This window comes from Pteropus medius, unplaced genomic scaffold (assembly GCF_902729225.1).
Source record: "Pteropus medius unplaced genomic scaffold, Ma_sr-lr_union100, whole genome shotgun sequence".
NCBI lineage: Eukaryota > Metazoa > Chordata > Mammalia > Chiroptera > Pteropodidae > Pteropus > Pteropus medius.
In genome coordinates this window covers 446834-472857 of record NW_024349566.1, presented here as the reverse complement: position 1 = coordinate 472857, position 26024 = coordinate 446834, and the positions used below count along the sequence as shown (strand labels likewise).

Below are 26024 nucleotides of genomic sequence, written 5' to 3'. Positions count from 1 at the left end.
ATCCTTGAGGATAGGGCCACCTGCTCCCACTGCTATTCTCTGATCAAAGATTCCCTTGAACTTCAGTCCTTGGCTCAAAACTTTAGGATTAGCCCTGTTTAAAAGAAACATGTTCTCTAGAACATGGTGGGTTAAAATAGATAATACTTTGCTAAAAATATTAAAACTCTTCACTTGGCTCTATTCTTAAGGCAAGAACCAAACTAGCCTACCAGTTAAGGTTAATTTTGTAGAGGGGGTTGGGACTGGGATGGGATGAGAATAGGAAAAGAATATGACTGTTTTCCTCCATGGATTTCTGAATTCTTGCGATTAAGTACTAAATGATAGAACGTCCCAAGCACATGATTCTGTTTGCTTCGGGGTGTCTTTCTGTATCATGATCTTAGCAGCTACTGTGTATTTAGTGCATACGTCTGTGCTAGGCTTTTTGCATGTTTCACTTCATTGGATCCTTAAAAATCAACCTTGCAAAGTAGATATTATCTACCCCACTTTACAGGCAAGAAAAGAAGGGTCAGGGATGTTAAATAATTTTAAAGCTCAGGTAGGAAGTATTAAGGATTGAAATTCATTTGTCTCCAGCGTGTCCACCTAGCTTTAGAACATCACTAATAACAAGTGAACCTGCCCTTGATTCAGTTTCTCTTTTCTACCCAGGAAACCACCCAGCTGAGCTGTGGCTTTATCATTCCCTGACTTTTCTTTATAGTTTTATTCTGCATCCTTAAACAGTATGTTGTTTGGTTTTGTATCTTTGAATTTTATAAATAGATTAATTCCTCATGTAGTTCTGCAACTTGCATTTTTTGGTTCATGTATTTTCCTGTAAATTTAGATTCCACCCTCTATACACATTTCTCTTTATTTTGAATAAAAACTTTGTTTAGGTTGATGGGTGTCTGAGTAGTGTGTATGAGGACTTTTAAAAAACTGCACTTTTTTTGAAAGTGCAGTTTTCTAGGGTGACTATCAACATAGGAAGTATAGGAGACTGGTTAGGCTACTGTTTAGCTAAGTTAGCCACACTCACAATTTCCTCATTTGTAAATGGATAAAAGAGTACCTACCCTTACGGGGTTATTCAGTTTAAAAATATGTAAATGCACTTAAAACAGTGCCTAGCACACAGCACACCATATTTATGTATTAGACTCATACTTTAGCTTAGTCATTAACTTACCTAGTCTAGGTAGTACCTCACCCACCCTTCTTTAACCCCTGATATTGCTGTTAGATAGTCAACTTCTTTTCCTCTTTCTAGGGACTCCTGCATTCTGTTTCCCTTATTTGCATGGTCTTCCTCTGGATGTTGGGACCCACATTCCTGTGACAACCCTAGGTATGGGGTGTAAGATTGAGCTCCACCCATAGTGAAAGTGGTCACGTGAACTTTATTCCAGGCTGGAAAATCGTTTTTCAGTCTTTAGCATCCTTAAGCGCCATGGCTTGCCCTCACTGGGTTTACGATAATTTGATAAACACCCTACCAGCCGTAGGAGTGGAGTAACTTCAGAAGTAAACAGCCCTCCCTCCCAACCCACCAAGCAAATATCCCCATATCTCTCTATAGTTACTCTGAGCAGAGACTGGCCTGCTATCTCAGTCACCTCAGTGAGCCTCCCACAGCCTGGCCTTGGCCTCTCTCAGTCCTCATCCTGGAAATACTCAACTGGCCAGTGCCAGGCCCTCCAGACGACACTTCCACCCTGCTAGTTGCTCAGGCTAGAACCCTTTGAATCTGTTCGAGTCTTCTCTTGTTCTTGCATACTTTATCTAATTTGTTAGCAAATCATGTTGACACTACTTTGAAAAACAAAATCCAACTGCATCTCCTATCACTGCTACTCCACTCCTGGAGGAGCCACCATCAACTCGCCTACATGACTGCAATAGCCTCCTGACTTGTTTGGCTTCCACCCTTGTCCCATTATGGCCTGTCCACACGATAACCAGAGGGTTTCTTTCGAATTATGACTTGGATTTTGTCCCTCCCCTGCATAAAATCCTGCAATGGCTCTCAGTGAATGCCCGTCTTTAGAAGGACCATCTAACAAGGACCTCCCAGTCTAGCTCTGTTATCTCTGACCTTATCGCCTACTCTCCCGCTCTGTTACAGCCACAAGGCATGAAGCCAGGAGCTGGTGGCCACTCCTGTTCAGGGAGTAAAGTTTGCCCACTGGCTGGGGTCAGCCAAATGCCTTGGTCTGTGGGCTAGATCCAAACTTGTGCCAGCAGAGCTTATGGTTGTAATTTAGGTTGTGGGGAAATCCTAGAGCCAAGAAATAAACTTACAAACTTTTGGACATTGCTTGTAGGAATGTGACTATACAATACCTTTGGAAAAACAATTTGGTGATATCAAATATGATGAAGCACCTCTTTACTCAGCATTTCCTCTTCTGGTAATACATCCTAAACAAACACATGCAAATGCAGGGTTGAGGTACTCAAAAGTCCTTGGTAGTAGTGTTTGTAATGGAAAAAAGGAAACAACCGAAGTGTTCTCCGGGAGAAAAGTGGACAAATTGTGGTATATTCATAAAATCTAATACCATAGAGCAGTGATGTGTTACATGTAGCAGTGGTATGATTAATGTATTAGCATGGATTAATCTCAAAATGTGAAGAAAAAGACAAGTCACAGAAGAATACATATATAATTTGTAATGTTTAAAAAGAGCTGAATAATATATTTAAATATAGTAAAAGCAGAAGTGCACAGGATTGTTAAATGCTAATATCAGTACAGTATCTGAGCTGTCTAAAGGGGGTGGGTAGGGAGAGTGATACAGTCAAGGAGGTGTATATGGGAGCTCATGGTATGATTTTTTTCACGTTTTTGTGTGTCTGAACTATTACTAACCTAAGAACATGTTTGAGGACCTGTGAATATCAAAGGGCTGGACAATGGCAAAAACTGTCACCCCACAGGGACACTGCCAGACTCCGGAGCTCACCTATGGAGCTCCCTTGAAAGACAACTGTTCCTAAGGTGAACCAGGATCAAAAACACTGGGCCATCCACTCCCACAGGAACAAATCAGTAGGCACAATAACAGGTGACTGCTGCTAAAAAACTCAAGAAATAGCACTCTTGGAGGCTGATAATGGTCAAAGATGAAAGAATCTATTATGCAGGAACAGCACTATAAAGAAAGAGCAGACAGTTATGGGAAAACATTGAAGCAAGTAGAAATTCTAGAATTAGAATGAATATACAAGAAGGACAATAAACACGTTAAATAACAGATCAGCTGAAGAGAGAACTAGTGAATTAGAAGAAATCATAATGTGGAGTAAACAGATGAATAATATGAAAAGTAAGTTAAACGAAGGATGGAATGAGATGTTCCAACCTTTGACATGGCTTATGTAGAGCTGCCTTCACCTCTCTGTTACAATGCTGCAGCCATAATAATCACAGGTGCCATCTTTAAATCTGCCCAGTGGTATATGGGGGTATCAGGCTTTGAGCAGCTCAGGGCCATCTGTTTATTGCAGTATTTTCTCATCCATTAACATTCTACTTTTCCAGGATTGTGTTTTGATTGTTGTGTTATTTCCCAAAGAATAAGGAAAACAGATTATCTTAAGGGTAAAAGTACCTGCTGACTCTTTAAACGTTATATTGCCTCCAGTCAGGTGAACTTCAGATGGAAACAGGTCACGTTCTAGGTTATTGCCTGTCATTAAACCATTAAGATTTTAAAAATGTAGTGCAGATAGAAATGTCAGCCAATTATCTTCAGTAATGTGCTGATATCAGGTAATAAATAGAAGGGGAGCAGTCTCTAAAGGGCCTTGCAACCAGGGCAGGTACCACCCCGAACACGGAGCTGCCCTTTCCTAGCAGCACAAAAGGAGTGGCTGTGTGCCACACTGGGTTGATTTCTCTTAAAGGAAGCTGTGCAACTGTTATAAAAAATTACTTTTTAAACTTTTTATTATGAAACTTTTAAAAAAGTAAGAAAAATGTAAAGAACACCCATTATAGTCACTACCTAAATCCAACAATTGTCGACACTTCCATATTTGAAGATATAGCAAAAATATATTAAACTACATACATATATGCACATATATACATTTATATTATATATATTATCTATATACAGTTGACCCTTGAACAAGATTAGCAACATGGGGTTGAATGGCACGAGTCCACATATATGTGAATTTTTTTCAATAAATATTGTAAATGTATTTTCTCATGATTTTCTTGGTAACATTCTTTAGTTTATTGTAAGAATATAGTATATAATACATATACAAAATATGTGTTAATTGACTGTTTACGTTATTGGTAAGGTCAACAGGAGGCTATTAGTTAAGTTTTGGGGGGAGTCAAAAGTTATATGTGGGTTTTTGACTGTAGGGGGTTGGTACCCCTAACTCCTGTGTTGTTCAAGAATCAATTGTATATATTTGGCAGACGTTTCAAAATGAATTACAGAGATCCTGATGTTTTAACCCTAAATACTTCAGCATGCATACCTACAATATAACAGCATTCATCTACAATCCACAATACTATTATACCTAAGAAAATTAGTAATTCCTAATATTAATACTTAATTTATATTCAAAACTGTTCCCAAATGTCTTTTATGGTAGCTGTTTTTTTAAAGATCCAGTATCCAATCAAGGATCAAGTACTTCATTTCACTGTTAGTCTTATGATTCAAGAACCACCTTCTTTTCTTTCTGTGACATTGATCTTTTGAAGAGACTAGGCCATTTTTCTTACAGAATGTTCCACATGTCGGATTCGTCTTACTGTGCTCTCTTGGTATTTTTAACTTGTTCTTCAATCTTCTGCATTTTCTTTAAAACTGAAAGTTACACCTAAAGGTCTAATTAGATTCTGGTTACATGGTTTGGGCAAGAATACTTCATGAATGACACTATGTAGTAGTTTTTTGTGGCTGCTATAACAAATTACGAATTTGGTGGTTTAAAAAAACAGATTTATTCCCTTTCACTTCGGGAAGCCAGAAATCCAAAACGGTTTCACTGAGCCAACATCAGCTTTTACAGGGTCTTGTCCCCTCCAGAGACTAGGGAAGAATCTGTTCCTTGTCTCTTCCAGCTTCTGGTGGCTCCTGGCATGCCTTGATTTGTGGCTACATCAATCCGATCTCATATTGCCTCCTCTTCACTGTGTATTTCGAATCTTCCTCTGCCTCCCTTTTATAACTATATATGTGATTGTATTTGGGGTTTGCCCGGGTCATCCAAGATAATCTCCCCATCTCAAGATCCTTGATTTAATCACATCTGCAAAACCTTTTTCCTTGTATAAAGTCACATTCACAGATTTCAAGGGAAAAGGATGTGGATATCTCCTGGGGAATCATTTTTTAGTCTACCCCATGCTATGTACTCTACAATGCCCTATATCAGGGGATCATAATGTCTACTTATTCCATTATTCTTGATCTCAGTTTGATCACTCAGGTAAAGTAATGACCCCCAGAACTCTTCATTGTAGAAGTACTTTCCCCCTTCTTCTGATTGGTAAAATTGTGATAATTCTTTGACATCATATGAATGAATATCCAGTTTCCCAACAAACTTTAATAATTTTAGCATCCATTGATGATCTTTCCCTGTATAGAGGAGGGAAAAATTTCCTTTGACTCCCATAGGGTCCCTGTCTGGGTCTAAAAATTAACAAAGACAGATTAACAGGAGAAAAACATACAAATGTATTTCATATAAGTTTTACATGACATGGGAGCCTTAATAAGGAATGAAGACCCAAAGAAATGGTGAAACCTACTGGCATTTATGTTAGGTTGAATAGAGAGGCAGTCGTGAAAAAGTGACTAACCTATGTGGGGAGGCTAAATGAAGATAAGAATTATTTTAATAAGGCTGTTTGGATAGAAGTTTTAAATTTCTCATCCTTGACAAAAAGAATGTCTTCCTTTCAGCTGGAGAGGGTACCTTTCAAATGGGAGATTTATCTCCTGCTTTCAGGAAGAAAAAGGAAGGTCAGAGTGTCCTTCTTGCACTTGCCGTTTCTCAAGTGCCTTTAGCTCAAAGTAATCAATATGCTATTAGCATATTTTGGGGTGACATGCTGTGAACTTCTTTACCTGAGTTAATTATTTAAGTTTGTAAAATGATGGTTTTCTAATTTGATTATTTTTTCCCGTGCTTATTAGCTGACATTCTTCTGGAAAATAAGTAATAAATAAGTCATCTTTCATCAATTGGTACTTTGTCTAACCTGAATTACTTGTTCTAACTGCAAAGGCAGGATAAATGATTCATTGTTTTTCTTTATTTATAGTATTGTATATGTAAGGAGTTGCTACAAAGTCTCCTCCAATGGTGGGACATGAATTTCACCTCTTTTTTGTATACATGGGTGCAAGAAATTCCCCTGTGGTCCCTCTGACTTTATCAAATGCCCTGCTGAGACCCAGACATGCGGACACACTGGCATTCCTCTGATCTCTTTTTTTAGAACTGTGGTCAAGGAACTGCCATTAAGGTTGGCATGACATTCTCAGTGAACCTATGTTAGTCCCTGGATGTTGCTCTCTACCTGGCTTCCTCCTGCAAGAGCATCTCAGCATTTCCAGGGATTCCAAATAGCAGAGCCAAGTATGGTAGAAGTCAAACATCACACATCTGTTAAATTGGTTAATTGATAGGAATATAGCAAAGTCAGCTGGGCTTGGAGTCTGCAGCAAAAGCTGATTATAGATCTCTACTTCTCCCTCCACCCTCACCCTTTCTTGATGCACACTGGGATCATTTGCTCAGGACACCACCATCTGTGTGGCTCTATATTTGCCAAATTAGTCAGAGTTCTCCATTTATCTTTTTCCTTCTGTTTTATTTGTTGTAAAGTATATAATATGTACAAAAGTGTATATGGTAATTATGTACAATTTAAAGAAGACTAATAAACAATATGTATTCACCAATATGTATTCACAGAGCTTAAGATCTGGTACCATAGTCTACGGCCATGCTACCCTGAACAAGCCCGATCTTGTCTGATCTTCTAAGCTAAGCAAGGTTGGGCCTGGTTAGTACTTGGATGGGAGACCACCTAGGAAGAGCAGGTGCTGTAGGCATAAAAAATAAAATAAAATAATAAGGGATTGTAAGCTGACAAGTCCTTGCAATCTGTGAGGTCAACCAAGGGTTGCCTCACCTAAGGGAAAAAAAATATCTTGTACCATTAAACTTGTAGCTTGCTGATTTGGAGGTCACAGGAAATGTGATTTCTGGCCCCAGTCCTCCAGGTGTGAACTTTTCTTTCTTTTCTTTTTTCTCCATCAAGAACAAAGACAGAGGTCACTTTACCCAACTGAAGATGTGGCCCATTGTTACTTTACTTACAAAGAGGCAGACAGCCTTTGAGCTGTAATAAATCTGACCAGAAGCAACCTCACAGGGTGATCTGATCATAGATTTCTAACTGAGCAGGTCATAGTGGGTAGCCACATCCCAGGCATATAACTTCTTTAGTGATTTATCTTTGCCTTAAGCAAGCCCCGTCCATAGTTTCTGTGCATCTAGGTTAACATACATTTGAAACACCTCTTTCTCAGACCCCTCTGAAGCATAACCAACCTCAGGAGAGCACACACTCTTGGTAACTATCCTGTAATCTAATCCTCGCTTTGCTTTCTCCCACCTTTACCTAATCTTTCTTGTGTTTCCTCCTTAATTTCAAATGTATAAAAGAAACTGCAAAACTGTCATTTTTTGGAGCATTTGAGATCTCGCTTCCTGGCAATGTCACCAGTTTGGCTCACATAAAATCTTATAAAAATTCTCTACTGGTTTAGATGTTCTTATGTTGACATTACCCATCCTGGACTTGTTTTTTCTCCTATATTAAGCACCTACCATCGCCAGGTATTGTGGTGGGCATTCAAGATGCCTGAGAAAACAGGCAGGTTTGGTTCCTGCCAGCTCTTATGGTTATTGGTTTCTTTAGACACGATTTCTTCTGTTAAAAGTTTCTCTTTTGAGATTTTTTCCTTCAATGTTTTGAAATCGATGCTTCTTCAGTCCAGGTTAACTAAGAGAACGTTCCCCAAAGTGCAATCCAGGGACCCCAGCATTAGAGTCTCCTGCAGTTCCTATTACAAATGCAAAGTCTTGGACTGATTCTAGAGATACTGGACCGGCAGGTCTGGGGTAGGGCTCAGGGCTCTGGTTTATAATGAGCTCTGCCCCACCCCCTCCTCAGGAGGAGGTCCTTCCTCAAGGGTCCTCTTTCTTAGCTCAGGGTTCTTGGCTATGAGGAAAGAACATAGTCACTTTCTCAAAAGACTCCTACCACTTCTACTTCACAAAGCTCATGGGTCATGCATGGTATTTCCTCTCTTCCCTCCACTATTTATGGTAAATAATATTGTCAGCAAGACTGTCAGATGTGTAATTTTTAGTGGTTGTTAAACAGCAGACGTCCCAGTTGCTGCAGTTCTTCCTTGCATCATATCTATTTTGTGATCTGTGTTAGAAAAGCAGACTCCACAACCACGCTGCCTGTTTCTCTCCTTGTTCTTTTTCTCTTACATGTCCCCCTGCTTCCTCCTGTGGGCCCACAGGTTCTGCCTCCACATGTGCCTCCTGTGTAGTAACAACGTGGTTTATGGCCAGGGCAAAGTATTTTATCAGTTTACTCCGAGAACTGGCAATTAAAGAGGGACATTTAGCATTTATTCTGCCTTTCCCATACAAACCATGCTTTAGGATAACCCAACAGCCTTGAAGAGGACAAGCCGTTTTTTACTGAAGAATTGCAGCTAATAAATGAGGACAAAACAACAGAATTTTAAAATCAACACTTCATACCCCTCATTAAATAATTGATTCAGGTAAAATTCATCTGTAGATGAAATTGTCAGTTGGAAGGTTGACAGGGGAACCTTACAAAGGAGGGATCAAGGTATGGCCACCTGAACCCACTGCTCAACCTTTTCTTTACTCACAGGGTAGGACAGTACTTGCCTCCTGTCCTGGGGCGGGGGCGGGCAGTGCAAGAAGCACACAGCACCTGTGAAGAAATCTTGTCCCCTCAAATGGAATCTGAATCCAATTAAAACTTCAGGTTTGTTAACTGGAAATATAAGGAACAGAGAAAGAAGTAAATGATACTCTGAAGACATAACCGATGAATCCAGAGTAGAACAAATGATCCTATTTCTGTGTACATGGTATGAAAAAAGGGGGCAGTAGGACTACTATAGGTTAAACTTAGGAGACATCGAAATGCAATGTGTAGATTTTCTTTGGATCCTGATTTGAACGGGTCTACTAAGTCATTTTTGAGACACAATGAAATCTGAACATGGACTGGTTATTGGGTGATACCACAGCATTATTATTCATGTTTTGGGTGTGCAATGGTTATATAATAAATGCTGTTTAAAAGAATGAGATGAATACTTAAGAACGAAGGGGTTAATGTCATGAGGTGTGGGATTGGCTTTAAAATACTTCAGCAAAGGAAAGGAGTAGAAAAAAGGATCAGAAGCAACATGGCAACATCTTGATAACTGTTGAAACTGGATGTTTGGTACATGGGGCTCATTAAGCTATTTACTTTTGAGTGTTTTTGAAAATGTCTACAAATGAAAAAATTGAAGGAATGCATTATTGATCACAAATTATGGATAAAATATAATAAAATTATACCATGTATTCACATACAGTGGGATTATTCCACTTTTTTCATCAGTAGAATAAATTACCCTAACATTTCCTAGAGAAGCAGTTGAAAGTGAAACCTCTAACTGCAGATGAATGTAGCCTTCATCCCTCTATCTGAAAGACATTCTTACCACCTCATCTAGGCATTGTATTTTGTTTCCAAGTGGAGGAAAGCTGTGGCTCTCCCACCACCTACAGCTGCCCAGGTTCTTTTCTCAGCATCTGCTTTAGGATGAAGATGCTGTTTCTTTTCTCAAAATTTGTGTTTATTCTCTAACAAGCTGGCTTGGGAAGAGGCTTCCCATCTGCATTGTACACACCTGCTTCCTGCCTTGTGGAGGACAGCACCCCACTCATTTTAGAAATACAAAACAGAGCAGATTTTTAAATATATTTGAGGGTCCCCCTCCCACTCTGCATTACACCCGTGAAGATCAATCTGTTTTTCTGGGCTAAGAAAGAACGTGAAAGGGAAAGAAGTACTTGATTTGCCTAAGTCAGATTTTCAGAGGCCATAAGCACATTAGCTTCCTCCCCAGAGCTCATTCCCAGCCTCATGGTGTACATGAGGCACACAGACATGAAGATGGGCACTGACCAAACCATAGACTCTGCACATGTTCATTGTCCTTCATTAAAAACGTTCTGTTACAAACATTTTGATTCATAATAGTAAAGGTAGGTGGTGCATCTACTTTCTTACCCTGAAAGCAAACATCTTGCCCTCCCAGGACCTTCACCAATCTTCTCCAAAGCCAGTACCTTACCTCAAAGAGGAAGCTCAGCCTTCCCCAATTCCCTGAGTTCACATTATTCAATTCTAAAGGCTCACCTAACCCTGCCCAAGAAAAAGGATCAATTATTGTCCTGGGTGAGAAGAAAGGGTAAGGGGGCCAGACCCAGTGATGTGGAAAGGAAATGATCCCAGGTCGGGGCAGAACTTCCTGTGCGGGAGTAGAAGACAGGCTTTTAGTCCTAACGGAGTTATTTCCCTGTCAAAGAAAAGTTGATTTTGCAAAAGGCAAGGGTCTAAATGAAGGTGAAACTGTCTTTTAGGCATCTTTAGCCCATGGTCCTGAAGGCTGAGTCCAGTGTCTTCTACCCTTGTGGCAGGTGTACAGCTCAGAGCGTCCCATATATGCTGACTTTGGCCAGGGAGATGCTCTCTGTGTAGTGGTTCCGGCCTTTCTCATACAGGATGAAGAGCTGGGGGGCCTGGTTCTCCCTGCCCACACTGTCCTCCAGTGCTGCCAATGATGAGTAGCCACTGGGCCCTGGCCAGAGCTGGACCGTCTCTTTCCGCCATGAGGTACCATTGCTGAAGCTCCAGCGCAGGGTCAGGTTCACTCCTAGAGACAGCAGCAGAGTCAGGGAAGGATAGTCTCTGCCTAGGCCTTCTCCAGACAACAGGGGCTCCCCCACCCACACCATCTGGCAGACACTCACGGAACTCTGGATGGGCTGGGTTGGAGAAGAAGACAATGCCGGAGCTGGTGGCTACAGCTCCTGCAGCTACAACAGGGTCCACGAGCTCGGGGTCAAAGGTTACATCACGGGGCCTCAGTGTATCACAGCCATCGTAGCTGCGGAGGACGATTCGGCAGTGGCAGTGATAGTTGTTCTGGTTCCGGGCATTGATTACAACTGAGCCATCTGGGAGCTCATAGGGCTAAGGAGAGAGAACAGGACTTCAGGAAGATCCAGGCAGGGGGCCCGGCAAAGAGCCCTGTCCCTGAGGAAGCAAGGCTGGGTGGCACAAAGCTGGGAGCCAGACTCTGGGTCTGTGAGTGAAAAGGTACTCTGGAGGACAGGGCAAGTGGAGTGGGTGGGAAACAGCCCATTGACTCCCGACCTGGCACTCATCGGGGTTGAAATCATTTTCCCGCTTCGGCTGGCCATAAGGGATGCCGCTGACCCCACTGCCATAGTGCCAGGAGGCGCCATGGTCATCACTGAGGAGGCAGAAGACCCCATCCCGCTCCAGTGTCCCATGGCCACACACGATGAGTCGACCCTTCTGTGGCTCCCGCTGTTTCTGTGGGAAAGGGAGCTGGGTGTTACAGAGAGAGACACTGAGGTAGGCTCAGAGAAGGGGAAGGGGAACCCATGACCTCCTAAGTGTGAAGACACATCTGGTCCCCTCCAGTTCTGTCCTTGCTTGCTGAGGGTCCCAGAAGGATCTCACAGCCACTGCCTGAATTAAGACGCTCTTTTGGAGAACAAGCTCCTTTGGGACATCCAGGGCATATGCTGGACAGGTTGTGCACAGGACGAAGGGGCCCAGCTGGGATGGGAGCTTAAACCCAACCTGTGCTCAACCACCAAGCTTTGCACCATGGCACACACTTGTGTCTGCCCAAAGGGGTGTTTTTTTCTAATTTGCACAGGCACCACATGGATTAGTACAGATGGGAAGTTCCATCTTCCCGTGGTAAGGTGTTCCTCCCAGGATATCCCTTTATTACAAGGGATCCCATCTAAGACAGAAACTCTGACTTCACGAGACCTTCACCCTGGGAAGGAGTCCATTTAGGGGCATCTCCCAAACTCTACAAGGCAGCCCCCTCCACCAGTCTCAGGACAGAGACCTGAATGCCAGAGCCCGGTCCAGGGGCAAACATCTCAGTGCCGATATCCAAGGAGAGGTTCCGGGGAGGGCTCCAGGAAACACCATCGTCCTTGCTCCATACCAACATGGTGGAGGCTACCTGGCAGCCAGTCTTGTGAGCACACAGGGAGTAGAAAAGGAACACTACTCCTGTATCAATATCGCTCACCACTGCCCCTAGGTTCAGCCCATCGGGGGTCTCCCCATCATCCACAATGAATGCTGTAGGAGACCACGTGCTGCCTGAAGAAAAAAGGGAAGAAACCCAGGATGAGCACTCTTGAAGTGCCCTTTCTACCCCTCCCTGTAACCTTCACTTCCTGCTAGGGACCCAAGACCTTACAATGGCTCCAGGGCCTATAAGGCCTGCCCTTCCTTACCTTTTTGACCTTAACTATTTTGCTCTCACTCACTCCATCCAGCCATATACAGACTCCTCTTTATTCCTCAAACACTTCCTTACTCGAGGCCTTTGCACATCTGCCTGGTGTACTCCTCCTCCAGGCTTACTCGGCCACCTCCTTTGAGTCTTTGCTTAAATGTTACCTACTGAAAATTATAATCAAACTCCAGCACTCCCCATACCTCTTATCCTGTTTTATTTTTCTTCATTGCATTTACCGCCTTTCAACACAAAAATACATTTACTTATTTATTATGCTTATTGTCTGTCTCCTCCCAATAGAATATAAACCCTGTGACAGCAGGGATTTTTTGCTGTTTTGTTCATAACTGTATTCACAGAACCTAGAACAGTGCCAGGTATACGGTAAGTGCTCATTGAAGGAATGTTCAACTCCTTGCTGATCCCAATTTCCAGATCACTGCCCTGGACACCTTCTCTCCTTAGGTTACCTCTCCTTCTCAGGAACCGAGGCTTCCAGCCCTCTAAGTTCCCCTACGTCAAGGCGTGTCAGGCTCCCCACCCATCCAATCTAACACCAGCTCTTGTCACCCAGGAATCTTTATACCCTGGTCCATGGACCTCCGCAGAGCAATGAACTTGGCTCCCTCATCAGACGTGGACATTTTTCTGGCCTCAGCAAAGGCAAGGAGAGTGCCCCGAGGAGTGGCTGTGATGAGCGGGATGCGGAAGGTGTCCACAGAGCCGATCTTCCTCCCGCTCACCCACAGCAGCTGCTCCATGGTCACCAGCGGCTGAACCTGCGAAGGGAGGAGGAAGGGTCAGCACGGACGAACTTGACTTGGGGTTTTAGGACGGATGAATAGCGGCTCAGAGTCAGGTTCCCCTGGAAGAGGCAGGGTGAAGGTGATCTCGATAGGGGGCGGGGATCCCAGAACAAGGAAGGGGAATCCAGAGGAGAGTTTGGAGGGAAGCTGGGGCCTTGGAGCGGCGGAGGGGCTACGAGGGGGAAAAGGTGCCCTCGGGAAGAAGAGGGGACTTCAAAAGGGGAAGGAGCTCCAATGAGGAGGAAGAGGAGGAAGACAAGGGCCTGAAGACATAGAGGGCTGGGAGCAGATAGAGGAAACAAGGTCCCGCAGAGAACATTCAAACGCCGGCGGAGGAAAGGGAGTTCAATAGCCCGCTACTAGCGGACAAGCAGAAACAGACAGCCCGAGTGGGTCGGGGGTAGCGCTATGCGAGCGGTGACTCACCATACTGAAGTCTTTCTCTGCCCTAGCCCCGAATACTGCCGCAGACAACAGCAACAAGAAGTTCACAGCAAATACCTGAACCCTACAGACTCCCCTATACCCCAGCATCCGCGGTCCCCCATGTCTGCCCAGGAGTACTGTGCGGGGTCGTTCCGCTGTCATCTCTACTCCGTGGCGACCGCAACACTGGCCGTCAGGACTAAATCGGGGCTGGAGTCAGTCAGCTGACCCCGACCCTCTAAACTCTCAGGTGTCACACACCCCTTCCCCCCAGCAACACGTCCCACGCCTAGTCACTGCGCTTCCGCGATTCTAATTGGTCCTCTCACACTCCGACTCCACGTGACCCTTCGGCGCTTCCAAGGTAGCTCTTCCTATTGGCCCTCTTTGAAGCCCCGACGCGCGTGACCCAGGAGGGAAGCGTATTGGCTGGGGTGAAGAAGGGGCCGGCATTACTCCCCAGGAGCCTTATGATTGGCCACGGCAGCTGGGGCGCGTCGCAGGGGCGGGGGCGTATTTTAAAGTGCCAGGCGGGGAGAAAAGGGTAGCTTTTCGAGGAGAGAATGAGAGCAGTACCAAACTTTTTGAGAAAACAAAACATCAATCTTTAATAAAGTATTTTACTACAAAATCAAGATCTGAAAGGCGGAATGAAGCTGGGAGGCTGTACATGCGGGGTGCAGCCCCGGGTTAGGGCCGCGTCTCTCTCTCTCACTTCTTCCTCTTGTCCCCTGGGGGCGTCTCGTTCTTCTTGCCTAGAATCTTCAGAAGGGCCTTGGACATGTAGTAGGGCCGATCCGGCGAGCCGTCGTTCCGCTCCAGGTCTTCCACTGAGCCACGACATAAACAAGTTAGAGTGGACCCTGGGGGCCTCCGCACTCCCGGGAAAATCCCGGAATGAGAGACAAGCCGTCGGGTTTCTAGACTGTATACCACCAATGGCTGTTTTGGGGGACAGGTTTTGTAATTTTCTGGGTAGGTTATGTAGTCTCAGTTTCCTTATCTGTAGAGTGGGGTCAGTAATAGTATATTTCATAGCCTGATAAGGATTAAGGGAAAAAAATACCTGTCTATTACTAAAGCCTGAATGGATGTATACAGGATAAGAAAATCCTTGCTCACTACAGCCACCTGCTGGGAAGTCTCATGAGGATTACTTCTACCCGAAGTTTCCTGCGGGATGATACCAGGTGGCCTCTCCCCTGGGAGGCTCTATCTTGGAGCAGACCACCAACCTAGAAGCTAACTTCTCCCTCCTTTCCCCAAACTCTTGGCCTGAGGATATCAGAAGAGGCTCCCTTTGGCTTTGACTCCTTTAACTCAAAAAGTTACTATTTCGAAAACCACCAAGTCCTCAAAAAAGCCTGAACTGGCCTGTACCTTGATGTTGGGAGAGGTGATAGAAGGGTCACTCACAGAAACAGAGGAAGAGTGTGTCCACACACATGCCAAAAACACTGAAGAAGCCACTGGCAATGACATAAGCTCCCAGGATGGAGGTCTGGAAGACACAAGCCTGTTATGATTGGTTTGGGGAGTTAAGGGGGGTAAGACAGAGAGTGGGCGGGGGGGTCACTCACCATGATAGGCAGCCAGTAATAGTTGAGGTGGGGGCTCTCAAAGTTTTTACCCAGCCCTGGGATTCGACCAGTAAAAAAAAAGAAGGACAGGACCCCTGTGGGAGAGGTCTGGAGGTCAGTGTCACTCCTCTAAGGTCACCTCTTCAGCTTCCCAGCACCCCTGCCTTCTTCCTTGTAACTCCCGCCCTGGTCCTTACCGACACATCCCACTACCAGCAGTTTTCCGAAGAGCAGCAGCAGGTCTGTGACTTTGTCCAGGACAACCACCCTGCATGGGGAGTTGGGGTAGGTTGGGGGTAAGAGGCCTGGCAGGGCTGGGAACAGAACTGACTATATAATTTGCTGTGACAGAGGCAAAATGAGAATTGTTCACATTTCAGGAGGGAGGCAGCAGAGCTTAAAGCAAGTGCAAGGCCCTTCTGAGCACAGCATGCCCATGAAGTAGGCCTTAGGTGGGAGATCACGAGGTGGAGGACAGTCTGACCTGACTATGTTCCGCATGAGCAGCATGAAGGCGTTTTTGGCTGAGACACAGAAATTCTTCCCATAGATGGCGATCTGGGTGAGGTGGAAAGGTCAGAGTTACCTGTGGAGAGCTCACCTGGGCCTTGGTGGGGGGTCTGGGCCCTGGAGCAAGGGGCTGCTAAGGCAGTGGGTCTCACCATGATATATGCGTTGCGGTTTAGGAACTTGATAAACTTTTCCAGACACCAAAGGCAGCACTTGAAGCAGCACATGATGCAGCGGGCCGCTGGGTTCTGGGCTCCTAGGGGACAGGGGGCTCAGGTTTGAACACTGGCCCCTGACTGCCCAAGGATTCAGCTGTTCAGCTGGGCCTTCCCCAGCCCTTGACCTCTGCTCACCTCTCAGTTTGTGGTCAATGTATTCCAAGATGACCCGAGCTATCTGCACAAGGCTTAGGATGAGGGCCCCAAATGCCAGTGATCCGGTGTGGTAACTGCAGAGGTATCAGGCCGTCAGAGGCAGCTCCAGGACCCCTGGGACTCCCAAGTTCACACTCCCCAGCTCCCAGCCCAGGCTTACCGTAGTGTGCGGATGAAGGCAGCACTCAGGGGGAAGGTGGGAATGTCTCGGGGCTTGTGGAAGGCCCAGTAGAAGGAAGCAAAGGCCCCAGCCAGTACACACTGGCCTAGGGCTAGTACCCAGTTGAGGGTCCAGAATAGCCCCAGAACCCCATAGATTTGCAAGTTGAAGAGAAAACGTTGTACCAGGCCTGTGGACAAGTAGCCCTTGAAGACGCACATCAGCCCTGGGCACGAGGAGTTCATGGGCTGAGCCTGCGGGGCACAGAGTAGGCTCATTACTAGCCAGCTCCTGCCACTCCCAGAGTGGAGGGAAGGAAGTAGCAGCTTCCCCCCAGCTGGGAAGCTGGTTCCTTCCAGGAGATACATCTCCAAGTTTAAACTGGGTTCAGGCTACCTATGTGTGAGCATAATTCACTTCTTTCAGTCTCTGGGTAGGCATAGGAGCTCCCAGGCCTTGTGGGCCAAGCCTTAACAGTGTGTGTATGGGGTGGCAGTGTGACCAACGCCTAGTTCTCAAGAGCCTGGCATTTAGTCAGCAGTCCCTTCCCAGAGCATCTTCTGCAACTTCAACCAAAATGCTTTCCATCAAAATTGAACAGACTGGGTATCAGATAATATTAAGGAATTATTGTTAATTTTGTTGGGTGTGATAATGGTTAGTGGTTATGCTTTTTAAAAGTCCTTATCTGTTGATATCCATACTGATATATTTATAGGTGGAAGAGCATAATATCTAGGATTTGCTTTAAACTCTAGAAAAAGTATTTGCAGCTAGGAATGAGGGTGGAGAGAAAGATGAAACAAGAACAGTAGAAAGTCAAAGGTGTGGAATCTGGGTACAGAAATTCTCTACTTTGGTATGTGCTTGAAGATTTCCTTAATAACAAGTAAAAAGCACAAAAATAAAAAATAACCCTTTCTAGCAAGTATGATAACAATCCTGATAATTGCTGAAACTAAGTATGTTTGAAAAGAAAATTTTTTTAAGCGCCTACAGCACCCAGTATTCCAAGGTGGTCTCCCATCCAAGTACTAACCAGGCCTGACCCTCTTAGCTTCCGAGATCAGACAAGATCGGGCACATTCAGGGTGGCATGGCCATAGACCTTGAAATTTTGTAATAAGAAAACAAATCACTTTCTGCTTTGTATGTAATTGTGGGTTTGTGTCAGTCTCCAATGCTAGATCCTGAGCAAGCTGAAACCAAGAACCAGGTCATTTGGGGTTTTGCATAGCCAGTGCCTGGCACATAGTGAGTCCTTTATAAATGTAACCAAATTTCCTCTCCCTTTTTAGAGTGGAGCTAATGCCTGCAGGCAGAACCCCCAGTCCCAGCTCAGAGCAGGTGGCCACAGTAAAGCTTTGAAGACAGTAAATTCTCAGAGGTCAAGTGCTACTTCCTGGCAATCTCTCAGGAGAGAGTTTGGGGAAGCACCTTCTCTCCTAAATCCCCCAAGAGTTTCCCACCTACCTATTGCCTGGGGCACTATTTCAAGGGAGGAAGATTAAAATAATAATAATAATAATAATAATAATAATAATAATAATAATAATAAACAACTAAACAAAACCCATCTACAGTTATCAGCTCTTATCAGGTGCCGAGCATTGAACTAAGTACTTTATGTACCAAATGGCATTTAATCTTCTAGGCTACCCTGAGAGACCAGTATTATGATTAGCTCCATTTTACAGATGAGTGGACTGATACTCAGTTGGATGAGGTGGTTCATGGTCCTCTGGAAGAGGAATGTTCTGGGGAGAGGTACAGAAGTTCTGGTATCCAGCTTCCCTAGAGCCTGGCCCTACCCTTAGGCACAGCATGCCTCCTTCCAGGGTCTCAGTGTCCTTCCCTTTGTAATAGGTGGTTCAGGGGAGGACCATTAGAGAGTTACTGGCTCCCTTTCGAGCTCTGCTGGGGGCCTGGCTTGTGACCTTGAGTGAGCCCCTTTCCCTCTTTGGTCCTCAGTCTCCTTTGCGCAATGAGACATTTGGACCAGTTGGTCCCTAGGGTCCCCTTGGCCCTATTCATGCCCCCTCCATGTCCACTCCGAATCCCTCACCATGGGGTCACATGACGTATTCACTGGCACTTTCTCACAGCTGGGTAAGCTGATGTTGGGCGCCCAGAAGACGTACTGAGGTTGTCCTGATGTGGCCAGGTACCCAGAGGTGAGTCAAGGAAAACATGGTCACATGGGGCTTTCCACAGGTCCCCTTCTCAAGGATTCCTTCCCAGGTGCTCATGCAGGATGTCCACTGCACAAAGGGGCTGGAAATCAGCCTGGGCTCACTCTTCTAATTCTGTCCAGGGCAGGCTGTGCCTACCCAAAGGGAGGGGTTCCTTCTTCCCGTTGCACTCAGGCATTATGTGGGCCAGCATTCTCCTTTCTGCTCTCTGCCCTCACAGACTCTAGGAGGGCCCAACTATGTGGGCAAAGGATACAGAGCGAGCATGGCCCAGTAGGCAATGCAGATGAGCAGGAGGACAAAGGTGACCAGCGGGTAGAACATGGTAGACATCATCTGTCCCACAGCCCTGCAGGAACATGAGTGCTGTCCACCAGCAAGACCCCGGCCCCAGCTCCACTTCTGCCCCACCAGGGCCTGCTCCATCTCCCAGACTAGACACAGTAGGTGTTCCCAAAGTGAATTGAATTGAATAAATCAGGTTTAAGGGATTTAAGCAGGTAACTAGAGTCTCAGAGAAATGACCTGGGGCAGCTTCAGGGAGAGTAAGGGGAGAGAGTCCTTAAAGTATGATGTCTTGACCAATTGAATTGGCAAGCGAGTCTTGGTTGGGAGCAAGCTGCTGCTTTTCCCCTCTGCCGGGATTCCTGCCATCCCACCTAACTACCATCACCACTACAACGATAACCGCTCCATGTTCAACTCTTCTGGAAGGCCTGCTTCATGTTCTAGGCACTTGATGAGACATTAACTCATTTCATCCTCAGGACAATACTACAGGGTAAAAACAATGACTGCCTCCACTTCACAGATGGGTAAACTGAGGCTCAGAAAGGCTGTCACTCAGCTGTATTAACCACTGCATATGGCAGTGTTAACCACTGTGCTATTCTGCCCTTCTCCGCTAAGGCTCCCTGCCACCTGCCTAGCACACCCACCCCAGGCCCACACCCCAGGCCCACACCCCTGCTCTCTGCCCCATCCCTCTCTCAGATAGGCCCTGACTTGCTGGCCTCCTTCAGGAGGGCGATGGCGATGCGGATCCGCTGCCGCAGGAAGATGAGCATGAGCAACAGGAGGCCTTCAAGCACAGCCAGCACGATCACTGAGGGTGGACAGAGGCAGAGGGGCCAGGGTCAGGGCCAGAGCCGGGCATGGCTCAGGCAGCGCTTGGGTAGCTGGCTCACAGTGGGGCAGGGTACTCACGGGCTGCCAGCCAGGTCTCCTGAACACTGCTGTAGGCGCTGAAGTTGGTGGTGAAGCCCAGCTGGGTAATAGAGGCACCCCGGTCCCGCAGCACTTGATATTCCTTCCAGCAGAAGTAGATGCCATATGCCAGCACACCCAGCACTCCTAGGATCAGTACCAGCACCAGGGGCCCAGCCACCAGGCGCAGAAGCAGGACAAACAGTAGGCTCAGGACCAGAGCCACACCTAGGGCACTATAGGTAGGGTGAGACAGGTGAGGGTCACCCCTGGTTCCCTCTATGTTATAAATCCTGTTGGGTTTGGGGTCCATTCTGAGCTCTGGCTCCTCCTCCCCCATCCAAAGTCTCTGTTTCAGATATTGGGCTAAGGGATGAGGCTCAGGGAGGGAGAAGGGAAGGAGAAGGGGAATCTAGTGACTCACACAAGAATCCAGTACCAGGACTGGGCAAAATCTTCAAAGACTTTAACGCTGATATCACGGGCATTAAGGCTGTCAAGGAGACCACTGCAGAGAGAGACAGAGTCAGATGGGGCTGTGGTTTGGAAGGGGCACAGGACAGAGATGTGGGGGCTGGGGGTGCCCACCTGATCCCCTGGGTGATGGAGGTGTTGCTGGAGATCCCTGGGAGTTCTGGCAGAGTACTATTGTACCATGGGAAACAGCGCCCCAGAGCTGCAGGGAGAGAATCAGCTCCTGGGTGGGAGGGCCCAGAGCTTTGCCTTGAAAGTCTCTGACTCCCACCCCAGCCCACAGTGCCCTCAGGGGAGGGAGGTGAGATGGGCTCTGCCCCTTCAGAGGGCTGCTCTTGATTCCACAGCCAAAAGGAAGTTCCTGCCTATGAAGCCCAGCCCAAGCTTCCTTCACTGTCTTTTAATGACCCCTTCTTCCCTTTGTGCACTGCTGCCTGGGTCAGACCCTCCTCCCCTCTGGCCTGACTCTTACAACGCCTCCACCCCCAACCTCGCCACCGACAAAATTCCAAGGAGACCATGGCACAGCACAGGCCTCATCATTCCAGTGCCCACCTCATGGTGAGGCTTCAAGGCCCCACCATCCGAGCACAGACACTTTCCCCTCATCACTGTATCTTCGCTCTTGCTGAGCCTCTCTGAGCGCTCTCCTCCAGATATCCCATTCATCACTCCCCATTTAGCTCCATCTCCACCTCCCCTTCCCCAGGAAGCCTATGCCATATCCTGTGGCACCTATGATGTGCCTACAGCATTTATTATCACCCTTCTAACAACTTTGCCAGTAAAATTTCTTTGGCATTTACATTCTAAAGGTGAGGCAACGAGGCTCAGAGAGGTTGAGTAATTGGCCCAAGACCACACAGCTGGAAATTTAAATCTAGATTTGACTTTGGAGCATTCCTTTGAGATCCTTTCTATTGTACTTATATTGAGAACTGGATATCTTTTCTCATGCTATAATTAAAACTTTTTTTTTTCATTAAAAAAATAACATTTACTATTGGAAAGAAGAGCACACAGAATTAAAAAAAGTCAACTGTGATCCCACTGCCCAGCTACATTCACTTGTAACACTTGGATAAACTTCTTCCAGCCTGTCTTTTATGCATATACGTAAATGTGTGTGGGTATATTCGCCATGTGTGTTTTCATGGGATTCCCATGTGGTCTCTTTGTGAACATCTCTGATCTTTCCACCTAGCACGTAGCTCAAACATGGAGCAGGTGTCATTTTCCCTGTGTCTATTCCCAATGCCTGGTACACACAGGTGCACAATAAACACCGCTGTAACTGAGCTGTGCGACTGCTCTCTCTGGGCCTGGTTTCCTCATTTGAGCAATAAAAGTATAGGACAAGCTGACGTCTGAGGAAGGAATGTAGCTTCTCACCTGGAGTGGAAGGGAGGAGGAAACTGGGACAGAGCTCTCGTCGCAGGCTTTCGAGCACTGGCTGGAGGGTGTGGGGAGGACAGATAGACACACAGACACAGAGCAGAATGGAGGAGTGAGGCCCCCCCGCCACTACCACCACAGTCATCTACCCAGCTTCCCCTGGCACCCCTACCCATGTGGTCCATCCTCGATGATAGTGATAACATTGGGGCCAGTGCTCACCATATCCCAGGGCACCCCTGGCAGACAAAAGCTTCGGTTTGCAGTGTAGAAGACCTCTCCAACTGTCAGTGAGAACTCATTCTTATCCACCACCCATGAGACCTCTGGGCAGGAGGACACACACACCTGCAGGCAGAGGGCATGCTGAAGAGCTGGTACCTGGACCTGGGGGAGATTTGGGCAGAGGCAGGCCCCAGGCTCTGACCTGGGGAGTGGGACACTGAAGGCCATGCTCGGCGACTGTGATGATGTTGGTGGCCAGGATGCAGCTGAAGATGTTGAAGTACAGGAGATAGGGTTTATCTCTGCAAGAGGGGTGGAAGCATGTGTGTCAGGTGTTGGGGTCAGCAGGGACAACTCACCGTACCTCAAGAGTACAGTGGCTCAGACATGCACCACCCAGGTCATGGCCTCGGGCAGCTCAATACAGCTGGGAGGTACGGGAGACACTGAAAAGATTTCTCAGACTCATTCAGCAATGCAGATTGTTCAGACAGAGCTGAGCAATTCATGCTTACAAATGATTGAGAGCATGAACATGGGAGCCAGATCAATACTCAGCTTTGTGACCTCGATCAAGTCACTTAATTTCTCACTGCCTCTGTTCCATCATGTGTAAAATTATAGTACCCACTCCATAGGGTTTAAATGAGTTTGTGTGTATAAAGTACACTGCCTGCCTGGAACAGAATAAATGCTAGAGGTTTATTGCTGTTGACTGTTTCCTGCCTATGGGTACTGACAGCATTACTTCTGGGGTCATCCTTGCCTTTCAGTTGAGGAAATCAAAACTCAGAGAGGTGAAGTACCTTGCTGAAGGCCACACAACCAGAACCTACTTAGCCTAGCTGGGGATTCAAAGGCCAGTCTCTGAAGTCCAAAACCCATGTGGCTTACTCATGACCCTACATTGCCTCCCAATTTGGGGGTGGCTTAGAAGCCAATTGCCCAGCAATGGAAGCTACTCAATGTGCTGGCCTGGAGCGGTAAGATTCAAGGAGGTGGGGGGGATGGGGGTGGGAGGACAACAGAGAAAGGGTCTGCAGCCTGAATGTTGGGGTGTCCCCTGCTCATCCCCGACCTCACCTCCCTCTTGCCCTTCTTCCACACTCACTTGTTTGTCCCCATGCCGCAGTAGGCCCCAGTAGAGTTCCTGGGGTAGAGGACTTCCCGGGGGTCTCCATACAGCCAGGCTGGACACAGAAACACACAGAAGAATCACTGGAGAGGGAGGGCAAGGACTTTTCATAGGGAGCAGCCATGGGTATGGTCCCTCCCTGGGTTATTACCCTCCAGCCACTGCCCCAGCTCTGCACAGCTGGAAACTCACCCACAGTCCCCACTGCAATGTAACCCAGAATGAAGAGAAAAAAGAGGACACAGCAGATGACATCTGTGCAGCTCCTGGGAGAGAAATGGAGGAAGCTTTTGGAGAAGAGATGTTGGGCATGGTCTGGGGAAGTCATGGGTTGGAGAACTGGGGGATGCTGGAGAATGGGCATCGATCAGTAGGTTTCATTTTTCAAAGAAAACCTTTTTCTGAGTGGGTAAACTTTCCTCTGAAGTATAAGAAAAAAGTGCCTAACTCCTAAGCGCTTTGCTGGAAAAATTTTCCCGCTGGGTACACGCCTGTGTAACCAGCTCCCTGGTCAAGAAACAGAATATCACCAGCACCCTGGAAGCTTCTGTGTCCCCTCTACACATGACAATGCCCCCACTGTACTTGGGCAGGAGTTTTCTTTTTCATAACTCTCTTACCGATATTTCAGCAAATACACAGCGAAAACAAGATACCCCTGCCCCCACTAGTTCAGTGCCCAGAACTCACCTGTTTTTGATGGGGCCTTGAAAAGAAGGGTCATATTTGACTGGTTTCCCTAAGGGGTATGGGAAGCAGTGTTGAGAGTGAGGCACTGAGAGGAATTTCTCTCTCCATTTCCCATCTCTCCCAAATCCTTCCCTGCCCTCAGGGGTTCGCAAGGAAATGGACGGGGGCAGGCTGGCAGGACAGGGAAACTGGAGTGCATAAAAGGTAGGATCAAGGCCTGGTCAGCAGGTCAATTGCTCACCGTGAACACCACTCAGGTAGCCATAGAGAAAGGGGAGGAGGAGCCTTTAAGGGTCACTTATTCCACTCAGAGTGGGCACAGATGGAGCCCCTCAGGGAGGTTGTAGCCCCTGCTCAAGGCTATGAAGAAAGAAACTGCAGCCAAGACATCAACTCCTACAGGGCCTGGTGAGGGAGGAGCCTCCTCTCGACCCCCACTTGAGACCTCAGTCTCTAGGCCACTGCAAGTCTCTGGGCAAGCAATCAAATTAGGGTGACACCTGAGCTCTGTGGTTGAGATTGTGGCTGTGTCCTGTTCCTGTTCCTCCCTGAGTACACACAGAGAGGAGGTGGGGCCAGGCAGACAGGGTCCTGAGTGGGCACTGAGGAGGGAGGGCAGAGGGCTGGGCAAGAATGTGGGAAGGGGTGGGGTCCATCCTCGGCAGGTGCTCTGGACTCTGTCCCTTCATGGCTCTTGGACATGAGGTCAATGATTGATCCAAAGCTGTTCAAGGAAGTCTCCTGGGAAGTCCTCACTGCTCCTTTGCCAGCCCTCTTTAAGACCCAAGCGTCAGCTCTTGGAGGTCCCTCTCTTGGGGTTCTCTCCCCTCGAGGCCTCCCTCAAAGCCCCAAGGGAATTCTGCAGGCAGGCCCCTGCCCTCACTGCTCACAGGGATCCCAGAGGCTGGTGGTCCCTAAGTCCCTCTCCTGGCATACCTGTCCACCCCTAATCTTCAGATCCCTGGGACAGGCTCCCAGCCCTCTTTCTTCAGAGATTCTGGAGATAGGCTCCTTGCTCCCCCTCTCCTCAGGCATTATCCTTCATAGGAACCCCAGAAGGCCCCTGCCCCTATTCCTCAAAATACCCCCAGATAGGCTCCCCTCCTAAGAGAGGCAGGTCCATCCAGCCCCCTCTCCATAAAGACCTTCAGCCACAAGTCCTCACAGAGGCCCCAGCACAACCCACTTCCCCTGTCATCGCTCAGAGAGACCCTGCTAGGCAGACCCCCAACACCTTTCCTCCTCAGAGACCCAGGGTCCAGGCTGAAACTCCTCTCAGGGACCCCAGCCATTCCTCCTGACTGGAGCCCAGCGGCCAGCCTCATCTCTCACAGGCTGCAGGCTCTACAGAAAATGACACTCCCAGCCTGGGCCCTATCTTTGTCCCCACACGCCCCAGTCCAAGCCTGAAACCCCTCCTCTCAAGGACTCCAGCCCCAACTACTCTTGGAGACCCCAGCTTCACTCCCCAAATGCTCCTCAGCAATGGCCTCCAGTCCCTGAACTCCAACCTCGACCCTGGACTCTGGCTCTGCCTCCTGTCAGCTTGTTTGCCGATCCTCCCCTCAGGGACTTAGGACTTCCCCTAGCTCCTCTCCCTGGAATCAGCCCCAGACACTATTCCTTGGAGCCGCCCAGGTAGGCCTCCCTCCCTCCCTCCCTCTGCAGGGTCCTGGCCTCCACCCCACCTTCCCCCAGCCTCACCATAGGCCTTGTCCCCGTCCCTGTCTTGCTTCGCCCCCATGGCTGTCTCCGGAGTGAATGGAGCCCAGGAGACCTAGCAACTCACCTGTTGCCTGCCCCGCCCTCCCACGTCACAGCCCCACCTCCACCTGTGGTCCCCGAGACTCTCGTGCTTCCTTAACTCTCGTGGAGGGAGGAGGTGGAGGGCCGGAAGGCAGAGCCAGGGACAGGTGCTCAGGAGCTTGCTGCAGGGCCCCAACAAACAATGTCCTAAAAGACTTGGAATGCTCTTAAGAATACTTCAAAAATCTGCAAACTACCTCAACTGTATGTAGTACACTCGCACCCCTACCCTCCAGCCAAGATTAAGTGTTGAGATTTGCCTTTTAGCTCTTGACTAGACCCTGCCTACAGTGGCCCCACCACCACCCTTCCTTCCCCCTGGGCAACTGTCCACACCAGGCACACCTGTCCACCCTGCTTCC

General features: G+C 47.3%; 2 protein-coding genes and 2 pseudogenes across 4 annotated transcripts; 1 reads left to right on the top strand and 3 right to left on the bottom strand.

Annotated features, from left to right (window-relative positions):
* Window positions 1-6978: 6978 nt before the first annotated feature.
* Window positions 6979-7097, top strand: LOC120618971 (uncharacterized; annotated as a pseudogene).
* Window positions 7098-10066: 2969 nt separating this feature from the next.
* On the bottom strand, window positions 10067-14224 carry NEU1 (neuraminidase 1). Of its 2 annotated transcripts, XM_039882987.1 has the most exons (6): window positions 13916-14221; window positions 13270-13462; window positions 12279-12541; window positions 11543-11725; window positions 11137-11359; window positions 10067-11039 (listed from the first exon to the last, which is right to left on the bottom strand). In XM_039882987.1, exons 1-6 carry the CDS (start codon window positions 14075-14077, stop codon window positions 10813-10815), a joined length of 1251 nt encoding a protein of 416 aa, XP_039738921.1. In that variant the 5' UTR covers window positions 14078-14221; the 3' UTR covers window positions 10067-10812. The 2 variants fall into 2 exon arrangements, with proteins under 2 accessions (XP_039738921.1, XP_039738922.1); XM_039882988.1 differs by lacking the exon at window positions 11543-11725 and having other exon boundaries at window positions 13916-14224.
* Window positions 14225-14496: 272 nt separating this feature from the next.
* Window positions 14497-25975, bottom strand: SLC44A4 (solute carrier family 44 member 4). 2 transcript variants are annotated; one of them, XM_039882983.1, is made up of 21 exons: window positions 25561-25975; window positions 23857-23905; window positions 23359-23432; window positions 23143-23221; window positions 22234-22333; window positions 22029-22154; window positions 21804-21864; window positions 20526-20613; window positions 20362-20445; window positions 19938-20173; window positions 19737-19836; window positions 18988-19080; window positions 18605-18707; window positions 16540-16793; window positions 16359-16453; window positions 16158-16261; window positions 15980-16053; window positions 15693-15763; window positions 15496-15590; window positions 15332-15416; window positions 14497-14745 (listed from the first exon to the last, which is right to left on the bottom strand). In XM_039882983.1, exons 1-21 carry the CDS (start codon window positions 25598-25600, stop codon window positions 14627-14629), a joined length of 2130 nt encoding a protein of 709 aa, XP_039738917.1. In that variant the 5' UTR covers window positions 25601-25975; the 3' UTR covers window positions 14497-14626. The 2 variants fall into 2 exon arrangements, with proteins under 2 accessions (XP_039738917.1, XP_039738918.1); XM_039882984.1 differs by having other exon boundaries at window positions 23857-23872.
* Window positions 17530-17647, bottom strand: LOC120618961 (uncharacterized; annotated as a pseudogene).
* Window positions 25976-26024: the final 49 nt, after the last annotated feature.

Bases quoted from the DNA above. Each gene is read 5' to 3' on its own strand.
- NEU1 (XM_039882987.1), bottom strand. From the start codon at position 14,077: ATGACAGCGGAACGACCCCGCACAGTACTCCTGGGCAGACATGGGGGA. The intron at 11,360-11,542 runs GTCGGGAGTCAA...CTCTCTCCTTAG, and splicing joins TCAACCCCGATGAGTGCCAG to CCCTATGAGCTCCCAGATGG. The intron at 11,040-11,136 runs GTGAGTGTCTGC...TGCTGTCTCTAG, and splicing joins CCCAGCCCATCCAGAGTTCC to GAGTGAACCTGACCCTGCGC.
- SLC44A4 (XM_039882983.1), bottom strand. From the start codon at position 25,600: ATGGGGGCGAAGCAAGACAGGGACGGGGACAAGGCCTATG. The intron at 20,174-20,361 runs GTGAGTCACTAG...CCCTACCTATAG, and splicing joins TCCTGGTACTGGATTCTTGT to TGCCCTAGGTGTGGCTCTGG. The intron at 15,764-15,979 runs GTCAGACTGTCC...CTCCCCATGCAG, and splicing joins CTCATGCGGAACATAGTCAG to GGTGGTTGTCCTGGACAAAG.